The sequence below is a fragment of the Vombatus ursinus genome, unplaced genomic scaffold (genome assembly GCF_900497805.2).
Source record: "Vombatus ursinus unplaced genomic scaffold, bare-nosed wombat genome assembly UNPS02000582.1, whole genome shotgun sequence".
In the NCBI taxonomy this organism is placed as follows: Eukaryota; Metazoa; Chordata; class Mammalia; order Diprotodontia; family Vombatidae; genus Vombatus; species Vombatus ursinus.
In genome coordinates, this window is record NW_020940360.1 from 10275779 (window position 1) to 10291885 (window position 16107).

Here is a 16107-nt window from a genome sequence, read left to right on the forward strand (position 1 = left end):
TTATTCTGACCCTTAAAATATAACATTATATCCTTCAATTGCAAATATCTGAAGTGGAGCAGATAGACATAATCTTAGCTCAACAATCCCACTAGAGACAAGAGAGTTTAGTGATGGCCTTTATAGCAGCTTGTTCGTAAGGGGTCTGGAGTTCATTTATTCAGCCAATCAATGTTATATAGCCAGTCAAAAATTCCCAGCTCTTCCAGATAATGAACACTTCCAAACCTACCTTGGAATAGAGTGGACAGGGAATTGAGCCTAAAGGACCAAGCTTGCCTGATTTCCATCTAAATCTACCTGAACAGAGATACAGTTCTCTTATCCTGCCTGTACAGGCATCAAAATGGTCTCGTAAAAGGGGGTCCTTGGTTAATTCCCCTGATTTATAAAAGTCAGCCTCAATCCATAAATCAGTATCCACTCCCAATTGCCCACAAAGGAACAATAAAACTTCCAAAGCTTCCTCTCTCTGGCAATATTTTGCTTGAAAATGCTTTATTTCCTTTCCTGAATAATCTTTAGTACCTTCAATTTACTGTCCCATATCAATATAACCTCAGGGTACTGTTTGAATGAATCCTCTAGGTCCCAGTCTTGGAGGGGGACCAAGGCTTGAACTGAGATGAATGGAAGGAGCCAGCATCGGAGGTATTCTTTTTCCAAACCCTCTCCTTTTCCCGAACGTCATCTGTACTAGTTCAGACTTCTTGGATCAACAAGATTAGGTTAAGGTCAGGACCAGAGGGCTAGCATTTATAATTAATTTATAATTTATATATAAATTATGTAATTTATATGCACAATTTATAAATAATTATAATTAATTCATAATTAATAGATCAACGTTTATTAAGTTCCTACACTGTCCTAGTTTACACTTTGCCCCTCCTTTGAACTCATAGCAACTATTCTCTGTATCATTCATTCGGTACTTACCACATCTTTACTTTTATAATTATAATTATATATAATTATATCTATATAATTATAATTATATAGATGTCTTCTTTCACACAACTACATTGTAAGCTTCTTGACCATAACATTTTTCTTTGTATCCCTCACAGAATTTAGTTTGGCACTCAGTAATTATTTATTGATTGATTTTTTTTTTTAACCAGGGACCAAACCCTAAGCCCAAAGGATGAAGGTCTGAGGCTAAAATGTTAGACATTAAGCAGGGAGTGGGGGAAGATTTGGGGGCCGTTGCATCTTATTTGCACCATCCTATTCTCAGGCTCAGTGGTTGGAGCACTGGGCCTGGAGTCAGAAACACCAGAGTTCAAATTTGACTTCTGACGCTTACTAGCTGTGTGACCCAGGGCAAACCACTTAACCCCTGCCTGCATAAAACTGGAGAAGGAAATGGCAAACCACTCTAGTATCTTTGCCAAGAAAACCTCATGGTCAGTTGGTCCATGGGATCACAAATAAATCAGTTACAACTGAATAGCAAAAACTCTCTAGAAAGGGCTTAGAAGCTTTTCATTTTTATTCTCATAATTGTGAGAGACAATCCTAAACCAATACCTACTTAGAAATACAGTTAGGTCCTGATCAACAAATCCTGTGAAGTAATTACAGGCATTTGAATTCTCACTATTAGATGTTACAATTATGTAAAATATGATCTTTGGTTCCAGCCCAATGGAAGTATGCAGTGTGAATCTGAATAATTCAACCACTTCTCAAGATTCATTATTTGAACTAATGGGATCCTAACTATAAATGAGAAGAACAAAGGCTCCATCCTAGAGACTTGGAGAGCTTGTCTGGAATCCATCCTTCTTCTCAATGCATAAATCTGTTGGACAGCATCTCTAAGAGATGGTCATCCAGGCACTGCTTAAACAATTACAGCCTGGGGAATTCACTGTTTTGTTAAACAGCCTGTTTCATTTTTTGATCGCTTTAATTATTCAGAAGATTCTTAACATTGAGCCAAAACTACCTTCCTGTAAATTCCAACATTTAATTGATCCTAGTTCTTTACTGGGGAATCACACACTGTACATTTAACCCTACTTCTGCACTCATACCCTGTGAATTCTTGAAGACAATTATCAAGCCTAAAGTATATTTCCTCAGTATCATTATCCCTCAGGTTTTTCAACCATTTTACATATGGCAGTTTCTTTTTCTTTTTTTTCTTTTTTTTTTTTGGCTAGGCAATGGAGTTCAGTGACTTGTCCAGGGTCACACAGCTAGTAAGTGTTATGTGTCTGAGGCCACATTTGAACTCAGGTCCTCCTGAATCCAGGGCCAGTCCTCTATCCACTGTTCCACTTAGCTGCCTCTTATCTGGCAGTTTCTAAACTTCTCAGGATCCTCAGCTCCTCTCCTCTGCACCATCTCTAGTTTGCTTGTATCTCTTTTAAAGCATGGCGACCAGAATTGTTTACAATTCTTCAGAGACGTCACTTCTCATCTGGACACTAATTTTTATCAATGTAGTTGAAGATTGCAATAAGTTTTTTGTTGTTCTTGTTTTTGATTTTTGCCAAGTCACACTCCTGGTTCTTACTGAGTTTGTGGTTAACTAAAACCCCCAGCTCTTTCTCATATGAGATGCTATCTTTGTCTGCTCTGCCTTTCTCACCTACAGACCGCCTGGCCTTTGCCACCTGCCCTGATGCTGACCCTTTATATATAATCTTTTTGAGAGCAGGGGCCACTTTGTTTTTTATGTGTATCTTTAGGGTTTAACACAATGCTTATATAATAAGAGTTTAATAAATTTTTTTAATGTGTTTATTCATTCATTTATTCTCTATTTGTGCAATTGATTTAGGTGGGAAAAATTAAGTACAAGACTTGTTATGTTGCTTGAATTTCATTTTGCTAACTTTACCCATCATTCCAGTTTTTTTCTAAATTAGTCGGAATCTCAGTTTTGGCATCCAGCACATTGTCTTTCTGTCTCAGGCCATCTAGAAATATAATAACTATGCATTCTACCTCTCCATCCAAATTATCAATAGAAATACTAAACAGAACAAGAGAGAAGACAAAGGAGTGTGGCATACTCCTGAAGACCTCCAATTGAAAATATATTAAAATAATAAGAGAGGGAGGAATTTAAGAGAGAAATATCTTTAAGATATATAAATTTTGTATTTACAAACATTGTTGGGCTTTTTATAAAGATCTTGTAAATTTGGATTGCCATCTAATTTTTGTTTTTCCCTGGGACTTTTTGTTTTGTTCTTTGCTTTTCTTTGTAACTCTGTAGCTCAGTACAGTGCTTTGTTCACGTGGAAATCATGAGAGACTGTGTCACATGTTTTGGAGAAATCTGAATATACTATATTAAAGTTTTTAACTATTCTACAAATCCAATAAAACTAGCCAAAAAGAAAATGAATTTAGGTTTTTTTTTTTAAAGAGTTCTCCTTTCTAGTTAGAGAAATTGTTTTCATTTCCAGGGTGTCTTTCATGCATAGTATAACTTTTCCTTTTCTTAATATCCTGCACTGCTCTTTTTAACACTCTGAATAATGCATTTGTCTTCTTGTCCTTTATTAGGGATAAAGAGTAGGTACTAGACCTGTTATTTCAGTGTTATAGGGAACTCCCAGGTGAGGAAACTCTTTGACCAATGCAGGTACAAAACCTTCTAGGTAGCTAGGTAGTTAGGGAGACTCATCTTCCTGAGTTCAAATCTAGCCTCAGACACCTACTAGCTGTGTGACTCTGGGCAAGTCACTTAACCCTGTTTGCCTCAGTTTCCTCATATATGAAAAGTGCTGAACAAGGAGATTGCAAATCATCCCAGTATCTTTGCCAAGAAAATCCCAAATGGGGTCACAGTGATGACTGAAAACGACTGAATAACAATGTGTGTCTCAGTTTCCTCAGCTGTAAAATGAAAAAGTTGGAATTGATGACCTCCAAGATCCCTTTCAGTTTTAAATCGATGATCTTCTGCCCCCACGATGAAGTCCCTTCCAACTCAGGAGTCAAATGTAAGAATTCTGCTGGCTCCATCTCTCCTGGGCCTGGCACCAGCAGTAGTTGTTCGTGAAGAGGACCATGTCTTACAAGTAAATTGGATTTAAGTGAGGCAGGGCTATTCAAGGTCACCAACCTCACTTTCCCCGGGAGCCATCTGGGTCCAGGGGCAAGATATAGATCAAGACGACTGGAGATGGCTACCCAAGAAAGAACCCGAGGCTGAGCCCCGCCCACTCCCGGGCCGCGTTCGGTCTCCCTGGTAACCCCAGAAGGGGAGGACAACAGTGCAGAGAAAGGCAGAGGCCGGAACCGACTCTGGGCTGCCAGGTGGGCGTCCTTCAGACCAATTGCAGGTAGATTTGGGCAGCGGCTGTGGAGGATGCCGGGCACAGTGCAAAGGCGGAGATGAATGCGTTCCTTGCTTGGGGTGCGGGGTCCTAGGGCTGAGCAGGTCCGGCCTGCCTGGCATCTGTTTCCCCGCGGGGACTAGCCCAGTGCCTTGAGGTCAGGGACCCCATGGGCAGCGGGAACGTAGTTTACCCGGAAGGGGTGAGCTGGCGATTGAGCCCCACATAGGAAACTGCAAGGACAAGTTAAGCCACCTCTGAGCAGGGAAATGGTCCGCGATGGGTTTGGGGTCAATGCGAATCCTGGAGGACTCCACCTGATTCCTACCTGGGGGACCTAAGGCAAACCTCTTCACCTCTCTTGACCTAGCTTTCCTAGTTTGCAAAATGATGATCCCCGGGATTCCATCCCGATCAATTAAACAAGCATGTAGTAAGTTCCTACATTGTCTTCAAACTTAACCTCAGTCACAATGTTCTCACCTACAAAATGAGACTAGTGATAGTTCACAGGATTGTTGTGAGGATCAAACAAACTAACATGTGAATTACTTGCAAAATGGAAAGGGGTGTGTGTGTATAAAATGTCTTAGCTGGTAACTAACTGTATGACCTTGGTAAAATCACTTATGTTCCTTGGACCTCAGTCTCTTCATCCATGAAATAAGGGGGGTTGGCTTAGAGGGCTTTTGAAGCTCCTTCCAGCTCTAAATCAGTTTTTAAAAGAACTCCAGAGAAGAAAATACATAGCATCTGGAGCTGAAAGACACCTCAGTGGTTATCTAGGCCAAACAGATCATTTTACAGATGAGGACCCAGAAGTGAAGTGACTTTGCCAAAGTCACCCAGGTAGTAAGATTCAGAACATAAACAAGACAGATGAAGTAGCACAGTGTTACAAAGATGGGGGGAGGGGGGGGAGGGAAAGGGAAAAGAGGGGAGAAGATGGGAGGAGAAGGGAAGGCAGAGAAGGGGAGGAGATGAACGGGAATCCAAGAGGACAAGAGGGGAGGGCAGAAGAGTGGAAGGGATAGAAAGGGAGGAAAGAGGAGAGTAGGGGATGCAAAGGGAGGGTGGGGGAAAGGAAGAGGACTAACCTCCAGAAACTTGAATTCTAGTTCCAGAGTCTGTGATTCTTTGTGCCATTACAATTCCGATGCCCTGGGTCTCGGCTTGGGTCGTGAGTGAAAACAATTTGTAGTTACTTGTCCTAGTCAAGTGTCTGAAGGAAGTCAGGGGATATTTCATTCATGAGTAGTATTAAACAGATTGGCAATACTTTGTTCATTTTATAGGGATTGACAGAGGTTACAGGATTTAGAGCAGAAAATTCAACGCCCTCATTTTACAGATAAGGAAACTGATTTAGAGAGCTTGAGCAACACTAGGCCAGACATGAACAACAGAGCAGGGAAGTCAGAAGGTTACAGATCCAGCACTATTTCCTTCATGTGACATTTCTGCCTATGGGTTGGCAGTTGTGATGCACCTAACCCTGATAAATATAAAATCAGGAAAACACTTAAGGAAAACAATGTTAACCTCACAATTCTTAAGAATTTTATAGTCTATGAGGCAACATCTTTGACTGAAAACCTCTGGTCCTTCATAGCAGAAGGGTGGCCCAGGTTTCTCAAAAGCCATCCCAGTGAAAGGCACAGTCTTACAGTTCCTGCCAAGCCTAAAGGGCTTCAACTATGAATCTGGTGATGAACTGTCTGCTCTTAGAGATCCAGTCTCTAACATTCCTAGAAGATCATTACCAAGTTAGATACAAGGTGATGAAATTATAAAAATTTTTTAAAAAATGGCCAGACTAACTCTTGAGAACTTTGTACTAAGAGAGGTTTTGAGCTATATCAGTGGAGGTATTATTAACAGTGCTAAATCACAGATCCTTGATATATTCCCCTGATGCAAGTCATTATACCATATTATATAGGTGAAGAGGTAATAATGGTCTTAAGGTACAGGATGAACATATTGTTTTGGATATGACCAATGTGGGAATTTATCTTGCTTGACTATATTTGTTACAAAGGTTTTGTCTTTGCTTCTCCTCCCCCCACCCATGGGGGAAGATGGGCGAGAGAGAGAAAATAATGCTTATTAATTTAAATTTTTTTTTTCCAAAAAGAGTTTATGAACAGCTGGCCACAGGCTATGGTCTATTCCCTGAAGATGGAGCTAAGTTTAAAAAGACTCATGACCAGAAGGTTGGTCATCAGGTGATGATTTTGGGTGGGGGTGGGAAGGTCAAAGCGACTTATGAAAAGCAACTAAGAAAACTTGGGATCTGTGTTGGTAGGGAGAGTATGGAGTTGACAGATGCCATGGACTACACTTTACCACTCTTCCTTAACATGAGTAATGTGAACAATTATATTTATTAGACGGATGTCAATATTTTGTAATTAAACGGTGCTAACAGAAAAAGCACTGAGTCTGAAATCACAGGACCTGGTTCAAATCCCACCTCTGAGGTTCACTACTTGTGTGACTTTGGGCAAGTCACTTCTTCTCCCTGTGTCTCAGTTTCCTCATCTGTAAAATGAAGGGAGTGGAATAAATGGTCCCTGAGGTACCTTCCAGCTCTAAATTTGTGATCCTAAGAGCAGTTGGAGTAGGTTGAACATATAGAAAGGAATGCCGTGTTGGTGACAACACAATATTAAGGGGCTTATCCTGAAGATATTGGAAAGATGGGTATTAGTAGCCTTTATTAATTCCCCCACCTCCACCATGGGATTCATCTAACTTGTGAATGAGCATCTAGAGATTTTACCCCTGGGAATAATAATTTTCATGGAGCATTTCAATCTTATGCTTCACATTTTGACCAGTAGTCTAGATACTAACTTGCATGCTGACTTTCTGAATATGCTGAACGTGAGAATTTAGAAGAATTTGAAAGAAAAGCTAAGTTAGAATTGTCAAAGTTGTCCTAAAAGCTCCATCTATTCATTTCTCCTAATTCCTCATTAATATAAAATAATTTAACATATGTAAAATGCTTTGCAAATTTTAAAGTGCTATATGGTTGTTGTCCTTTGTTCTTGTCCTCAAAGAGGACCAAAATGACATCACTATGTAGGGGTCAAGGTGCAGTGTGTCTGACTATGGCTGATCAGACCGGTACGAGCTCAGAAGACTCTACTACAGATCAGACACAAATAGTCCGTGTGAATATTTGGAGTGGAGATACGTCCAAATTTGTGCTTGTCTCATGTTTCTTTTAAGCTACTGCAATTCTGCTTTGCTCATAGAGTACATACAGCACTTTCTTTGATGCAAGCATGCCATGCTAGGTGGTCCTTTGCCAGCGTCTCCCTTGTCTCACAATCAATTCCAAAATCCTTCCGAGAGATGGTGAGAGTGTCTTTGTATTGCTCTCGGGTAGATGACCATCTTCCAGATGAAGGATCAGCTTATTAAGGAGGACTCTGGCAAGAATCTTGCCAGCAATGACTAAGAGAGAGACTCCCCCTGTGATTGTCACAGGACAATCTATTTCCTTTTCCTGTATGGAGATGGAGGCATCCTTGAACTCCTGCGGGAATGCTACATAAATGCTATTAGTATTATTAAATGTGATATTAGAGATTGTTGTAGGATTTTTATTTTTTATCTTTTAAAAAGTATCTCTTTCTTTTATACAAGTTCCTTTGGTTTCCCAGCAACTCCTCCCTAGATTACATGCTTTTGTGTCAATTATCATATGTATTTATTGCGTAAGAAATAGAGTAACATGCTTCAAAAGAATTTTATGATAATCACTTATCATTTAAGCAATAGGAAGAAATGATTTTGTCCTTTATGGTCCAAATTTCTGGAAATGTTGTTTCCTCATCAATAAAACTATTTATTAAAAGCTAGTGAGGATGGCGAGTATATAATTGATGCTGTTCTTTTAAAATATTATTGTGGAGAGAAAACTGAAGATGAAGAAATTTTTAAATATAAAATTTAAAACTAGAATTTTTTATTTTACCAGAATGGCTTACAGTCAAGCTGAATGTGTTATAAAGAATATTATTCGAGAAATAGGACAAGAATGTGCACACTATGGAGAAACTGTTTCTGAAACTCTTGTGGCTTTTATGGTAGGAATAAAATTAACATTTTTAGTATTAATATTTTATTCAATTATGCTTTAAAACTTTATATGTTCCTAGATCTTGCTCAGTTTAAAATGTATTAAACAGCGGGGATATGGAGGAGGGATATGAAAGAAAGAAACATCTTGAAAGTATATAAATTATGTATTTACAAACCGATTTTTTAAAAAAGATTTTATGAATTTGGATTGCCATCTAATAATTGTTGCAGGGACTATTTTTGTCATTCTTTATTTTTCCAGTGCTTAGAACAGTGCCTGACCCATAATAAGTGATAAATGACTGTTGATTGGCTAGGTTATGTTCTTTCACAAGAAATTTTACTTATTTTTTTAAATGTTCATTGACTCAGTGTTCGTGTTCCAGTTATCTATGAATAATAAAAACATGAATAAATGAAATATACAAATAACCCACAATCCCAATTTTAGACATGAATTTTTACCCTCTTTCACTACCCAACTTTCCTGAGTTAATATTAATTTAAAGATAGATTATCAGATTTTATTTTTATCCCTTCCTCTTTCTACCTTGTAATAGTATAAATATGGGTAGAGAAGCCATAGTTCTGAATAATATACCAACTGAATAATTAGCCTCTATTTATCAAGAGTCAAATGTTATAACAAGAATAAAGACCAAATTTATACCCTGGTATTCAAGGTACTTCACAACTTATCCCCACACCTACTTTTTCAGCCTTATCTCACACTACTCTCTTATATATACTCTGTGCTCCAGCACTGGATTATTGGATTACTCCTTCTTGTTCCCTGAATACATGTGATAAGCAAAAACAAACAAACAAGAAAAACAAAAATATTCCTTGCTGTCAAGGAGCTGAAAGGCAGGGGAAGGTTAGGGGTAAGGAGTTGGTAGTGGGGGGTTGGGAATTGTGACTTAATCTGAAGAATGAAGGATGGCTAGTCTGGGTACCTACTCAAAATGGAGGTTCCAGGAGAAACTCACCATTGAGAATAGGATGCTGTAGGAACAGAGGGAGAAGGCAAATCAGGCATGTTGGCAAAGTCCACAGAGTGTGTCTTTCTTTGTTCTTGATGTTTCCCTACTGTACAATGCCTATTGTATCCAACCCATTTTTCAAGGTTTCACTCAAATGCCACCATGATGTTATCCTTGATTTTCCATGATTTCTCCCTCATCTGATCTCATTGTACCTTATGACCCTCTTATATGCTTATCATATTCTTACTTGTTTTATATTTATATGTGTACAGGTCTTATCTATCTTAACTAGATTTTACATTCTTTAAGAGCAAGGTTGATATCTTATTTATCTGAGTGTCTCCCCCTCAACTTTCAGTACGTTGCACTTTGTAGGACTTTAATAGACTATGTGTGAATGACAAAACCCCAGTCTCTCAAGAAACATAATAAACAGATTTCATCATAATCATGTCATTTATTAAAGGCTTTTTTGTTATCCTGTAGGTGAAAGCTGTTGTTTTGGATCCAAGCAATGGCTTCAACATGGATCGAAACCTCACAAGATCTGATGTTCAGAAACTTGTTAAGGTGATTATGACTTAAATTCTCAAGTTTGGGGGCATATTCTCATTCTGTCTTACCTTATAAAGATGTTTTACTATTACTTTAATATCAACCTAATAGCATAATGTTAATATCTCTCGACATTCATATAATATTTAATGTTAAAAAATTGTCAAACTAAATTGCATTATGATCTGCTATTCTTTCAATCAATATAATTTTATGATTCAGGTTGATACTGCTTGTTTTCTAAGGGGAAAGCTGAAATCAAAACAAAATAATCATCAAAGTTTAGAAATGAAGTGGATATGCCTGGAAACCAACTTTGGAAACTGAAGAAATAAAGAATCAAGACATCTTTGATTTCTTTCATGTTAACTCTTAATCATTTTGTAAAAACAGATTAGGTGTCTCACCTATGTTTCTAAGATATTATAAATCTGAGTCTGACCTTCATGGGATGTCTGAGAAGCAGGCAGAAAAATTTGTCTAGGTTTTACACAGGAGAAGACTTTTTTCCACTTTCTTCTCAACCAATGGTACCAAAAGAGGGCTGAATACATGCACTCTGCCTGAAGCATATGACATGTGTGCAGAGATGGTGTAGAAGTCAAGGAAGGGGCATTAAGGTGGAGATCTGGAGATTTTGTTGCTAAAGTGATTTGGCTATAGAAATCACAAGATCTGGCATACCCCAGGGCTGATTTCTGTTCATGGAAAAGTAGTTTCTCACATTCTATGGACTGGTAAAATGACTGTGACGGTAGCTGACCAGTTACACAGGAATTCAATGGAGAATGTAATCAAGACATCACAGGAGACTTCTCAGACTCAGGAAGGTGTGTTTTTCCATTCACCTGAGTTGTAAGGGAAGACTTTATAGCCTACTGTAAAAAAAAATAGACACATAAACAAATTAGTGAAATAATTCATTATTCACCAATAATAGAGTCATTTCTTGTTTTCCTTTGTGTTAACATACAACTTAATCTAGAAAGATAAGATCTGAAGTTGTGAACTTTTCTATTTAGAGAAAAATCACATATGTTTCAAAAAGTGTAGTTCAGAGACACTCATGCAATTTTTTTTTCCTCCCTAGATATGTGTTGATAGATTACTGGACAAAAAACATCCATCCCTGGACACAATTAAGATGCAAGTTTACTTTGATATGAATTACACAAATCGAGGTAATGTGTCTGATACCCATTTTTCATAATGTTCTGTTAAACTATATATAATACATTATAGAATTATATTATAGAACAGAATATTGTAAAATAGAATTATAGAATCTAAGAATTGGATGATATTTCGAGAATCATCATGTTCAACTTTGTATATGACCAAAAGTGCTTTTTACAGGATTCCTCCAAAAGTATTGTCCAGATTCTGCTAAAAGACCTCCAGTAAAGGTGAACCCACTACCATCTTGCGTCAGCCCCTCCTAGTTTTGTGAGGAAGCTTTTTCTTCTATCTTATCTTAAATATGCTTCTGTGCACCTTCCACCAACAGCAACTAATTCTTCCCTCTGGGATCAAACTGAGCAATTATAACCACTCTTCTCGATACTGGCCCTTTAAATACTTGGAGGCAATAATGCTCTCCACCCCAAATTCTTCTGCAGGGTAAACGTCCTCAGTTCCTTTAATTGATCCTCACACGGGCGTGCTCTACAGCCCCCTCACCATCTGGGTCACCCTTTTTTGAATGAATTCTAGCTCATCTGTCTTTCCCCAAATGTGATGTTCAGAAACGAACACAAGTATGACATGAGCATTACAGAGGATAGCAGAACAATCACCTCCGTTGTTCTCCACATTATTCTTCCCTTCATGATGTAGCCTAGGCTAGCATTAGCTTGTTTGCTGCCACATCACTATTAACTCACATGGAGCTTGCAGACCACTGAAAAACCTTTAGATCTTTTTCAAAGGAAGGAGGGAGGGAGGGAGAGAAGGAAGGAAGGCAGGCAGGCAAAAAGGAAGGCAAGCAGAGAGGCATTAATAAGTCCTATCCTAAGTGATTTGCAAATATTATCTGATTTGATCCTCACAATACTTAGATACTTTTATCATCTCCTTTTTATACATGAGGAAGATGAACCAGAGGGAAGTTAAATGACTTGCCCAGGATCACACAGGTAGTAAGTGTCTGAAGCCAGATTTGAACTCAGGTCTTTCTGATTCCAGGCTGAGCACTTCATCCACTGAGCCACAGGAATGATTGTCTAGCATTGTTTCCCCTATTCTTACACATCCCTCCTTTGCTCAAATCCAATTCAATTTGTAAGTCATGTTATCACCTTCCTGATGTCATGGTCCTCTTTGACAATGACTACACACAATAGTTCCTCTCTCAAAGGAAGTGCCCCATCCCTATTAGATTCCTTCAAATGTCCAGCGGTCTTTCTTTTCTGTGTCCCATTTTTCTACCCTCCTGGTGAGAATTCCCTTCTATTTCTTTGAATCTTTTTTCTTCATTTTTTTTCCCTTGAACCATTATTTCAATTCTTTCAAGGAACACAATTCTCTCTTATAATCTGAAAAGTAGAAATGTTTTCTTTTGGCCTCTTTCTCCTCAAGAGCACAAAGAACCTAGCATTTTACCCATACATATATATGGCAGAAACTGAAGTAGAGTTTTTTGCAGATCACAGAAAAATTATTCCTGCCCTCCGTTCTCACTGGGACCAAGTGCCTCAGTCATTTGTCTTCTTTCTTATAGCTCTCTTGTCTCATGCTTGTATATAGATGTGGCATCCTGCCTACTTGAGACACATAAACTATGAATGTCATGAAGTGTATCCACCTACTTTCACGGTACCCACTGATATCTAAGTTATCATTTCCTTAGCTATTCATATTCCCTTAGATAATAGGTAGTAGAAACATAATTTCTTTTTCACTTTGTAACAGCTTTAAATCAAAAAAAAATTATTTGGTCTTCTATAAACATTTTCCAATTTGAAGGTATGTAATGATGTGGGAAATATTAACAAAAAGAAACATCAGGTACCTCTTTTAGTGTTAAAAAGTAGTGCTATAATTATAATAATAATGTACTATTAAATGGAATGTCATTATCATGAAATTTTCACTTATGCTTTAATTGAAAATATTCTTTTATCTTTGTGGGCTTTTATTTTGAAAGACTAACGTCACTTCACAAGAATAGAAAATATTCCTTACAAATGAAAATTGTCCCAACAGTGGAAATTCTGATTAAAATATGGCTTAGTGGAAAGAACACTGGTTTGTAAAGGAAATGTTGGGAGAGGAAATGATTGGTTTAGTGGGAAGCACCTGGACTGGGAGTTAATCTCATGAACCTGTTTATAAGATGAAGATTTTGGAGGAAATGATCTCTAAGATTCCTTCCAGCTCTAACATTCTATGATTCTCAGATTTGTGTTCATTTATGTTAGTTAATTTATATTAATTTAATGTATTCCTTGTTTGGATTATTTTCCAATGACTTTATCATTTAAATGATCTAACTGAAGAAAAGTGATCATGGAATAAATCTGGTTACAAATGAGATGTTTCTTTGCATTTGCAAGGTGGTACTATTTAGAATAGCCAAAGAACCAGCTGTTTTTGGTAGCAAGAGTGAAAAGAAGTATGACACAGTTGGATGTTAATAATTTGTGGGTGGTGGTGGTGGTACAGAATTAGATTGTGATTTTAATGGTAGAGAGAAATACTCAAGTGAAAACCCGGTTGGCTAAAGCAGACCAATACTTGCTCTGGAACTTAAAAACTTAGATAATTGCCTGGGGTTTTGAGGGGTAAAGTGATTTGCCTGTAGCTATGTAGCCATTATATACCAAGAGGGGGACTTGAATTCAGGTTTTATGACTCTGAGGCCAGCAGCCATGCTGCTTCCACCTTGTCAATAACTGCCATCATAATGATAGTGTAGGGGACTGAATGCTTAATTTGGGGGCATCATGGTATTATGAGAAAAGTACTTGACTGGGAATCAAGAGATCTGATTTCCAGTCTTGTATATGCCACTGTCTGTGCGACCTTGAACAAATCAGTCACTTCTCCTTTGTTTCCTCATCTGTAAAATGTGAGAATTATAAACTTCCTAGGCCTCAGTTCTCTCATCTTTAAGATGAGAGGTTTTGGATTAAATTGCCTCTGAGGTGCCTTCAAAGTATAGATCTGGGGTGTGCTGGAGCTGACTTATACCTGCAAGAGCTGAGTGTTAAATTTTCAGTGTGAATATTCATACTTTAGAAATTGGCAAATGCTGCAAATTGGGCTTGATTTATTATTTTGTTGATTGCCTAGACTTAAGAAAGTGATAGAGAAAATGTTAATAATGCAGATTAAACTTAAAAATGTGTCATGAGTACAACTTTTTCCCAAAGAGCTAGTTGTTAAACATTTACCAACACACCACTGTCATAATCCTATAATCTCAGGATCTCAGTGATTAAAGAGTTAAAACACATAACCTCTAAAGTCCCTTTTGGCTCTAAAATCCCATATTTCCATGATCTTTGATTCATTTATGATAATAAGTACCATAAATTATGAAGTTGGCCAAAGGCATGATTAGTCATGCCACGGCCTAAGTTTCTTGCCACATATATTGCATGGCTTGGACAAATGACAAAAGTAGAATGATGTGATATTGTATTCTTATTGGTATTCCATGGAGATTGTCTTTTTATTAGAGATTTTATTGTTATTTTATATTATTTGTTATTTGAGTTTTGAGTCTGGTATGCGGGCATCCACCATGTTTTATAGTACAATAAGCCATGAAATTGGAGTCAGAAGACCTGTGTTCAACACTCAACTCAGATGCTTTAGCCATGTGACTTTGAGCTAATTACTTAACTCTTAACTGCACCTCAGTTTCCTCACTTTTAAAATGTGAGTAATAACATTCTACTCAACAGAATAACAATTACCTACTCGATGGAGGGTACTATAAGGAAAGTCTTCTACATGTCATAAAATGCTACACAAATGTGAACCATGATTATCTTGCCAAAATACATCAGTTAAATTGCTGTGAAGAATAATCTGGTAATCACTTCACCTTGACACTATGGTTTGTTTTTATTTTAAGATATAAGGATTAAGAAAACATGATGTTAGTCATGAAGTAAAAATGCCACCCCAAGCCAGTTTCCCCCAAGCAATACTTTTTTTATGTGAAAATAGGAACTAAAATATTAGTCATGTGAAAGATGTTTTCTTTGTCCTTTTCCAGAGGAATTTCTTGACGAACATCATCGAGTGCTAGAATGCAGATTAAGCATTGTTAGCAGAGAAATCACTGATAATAGGGCCCGTTCTCGAGAAGAATTAGAGAGCCTCTACCGGAAGATTGTCAGCTATATATTACTACGTTCGGGTCTTGGATCCCCTACTGATATCAAAGTTGTCAGAGAGGCAACAGGTCAGTAATATAAATCTTTTACATTCCTTGGTGTGGGATGTGGGGGGTAGGGGGGAGTAAGATAATTTTGTCTTTATAATAAGTGCTTAATTGCAGTCTTAGAGATTTAATCCTCTTCTTTATCCACAAAAGAAATAGAGAATAAACAGGAAATGAAAGCTCATCTATTATAGCTCTCTCAGTGTATATCAATTCTAACCCTAAAGAATCATTTCTAAGAAGTAAAATATTGTTATCGATCATTTTCTTAGAGTCATAGATACTAGGTAGATTAAGGTAATATGGATGGGCAAGAGTTGTCTTGTCACCTAAAGTGGGGGAAGGACAACAGTAGTATCCTATTGAGTATTATATTGCCAGGAAATGTGTCCCTGCCTTCCCCCTTCCCCCTGCCACTTCCATTTAGTTAAAGTTATAACATATGGACTAAATTTTGCCTTGCTATCTTACTGGTTCCATGGTTTTATCAAAGTACTCACTTTGATACAAAGTATTCCCTCCTTCACTACAAATTGAAGTCCTTCCATGCTTTTCCATCTTAGATGATTCTTGTTCATGTTTTCCTGTGAATTATCCATAGAGGTTCTACCCAATGTATTGAAGGCCTTCCTTTTGTTCTCTTAATATCTTAATGTAAATATTCTTTTAATAGTTCAGTGTACTCCTTGGGTTATTCATCTGTCATCTCATTACCATTACTTGACTGGGCAACCTCCCTTTCTGATCAGATAAGCCTTAAATAATATCT

General features: G+C 37.6%; 1 protein-coding gene across 2 annotated transcripts in view; it reads left to right on the plus strand.

Moving 5' to 3' along the window:
* The first annotated feature begins 4239 nt into the window (after positions 1–4239).
* The window catches only part of CFAP206 (cilia and flagella associated protein 206), a 53528-nt gene continuing 41660 nt past the window's right edge, over positions 4240–16107 (plus strand). Inside the window, exons 1-6 of one of the 2 annotated variants that reach the window (XM_027856313.1) lie at positions 4259–4310; positions 6442–6520; positions 8299–8407; positions 9875–9958; positions 11034–11124; positions 15171–15359. In XM_027856313.1, the coding sequence (XP_027712114.1) occupies positions 6447–6520; positions 8299–8407; positions 9875–9958; positions 11034–11124; positions 15171–15359 (547 nt within the window). In that variant the 5' untranslated portion in view covers positions 4259–4310; positions 6442–6446. Of the gene's footprint in view, positions 4311–6441; positions 6521–8298; positions 8408–9874; positions 9959–11033; positions 11125–15170; positions 15360–16107 lie in introns of both variants that reach the window. The other variant, XM_027856320.1, reaches the window with a different exon arrangement.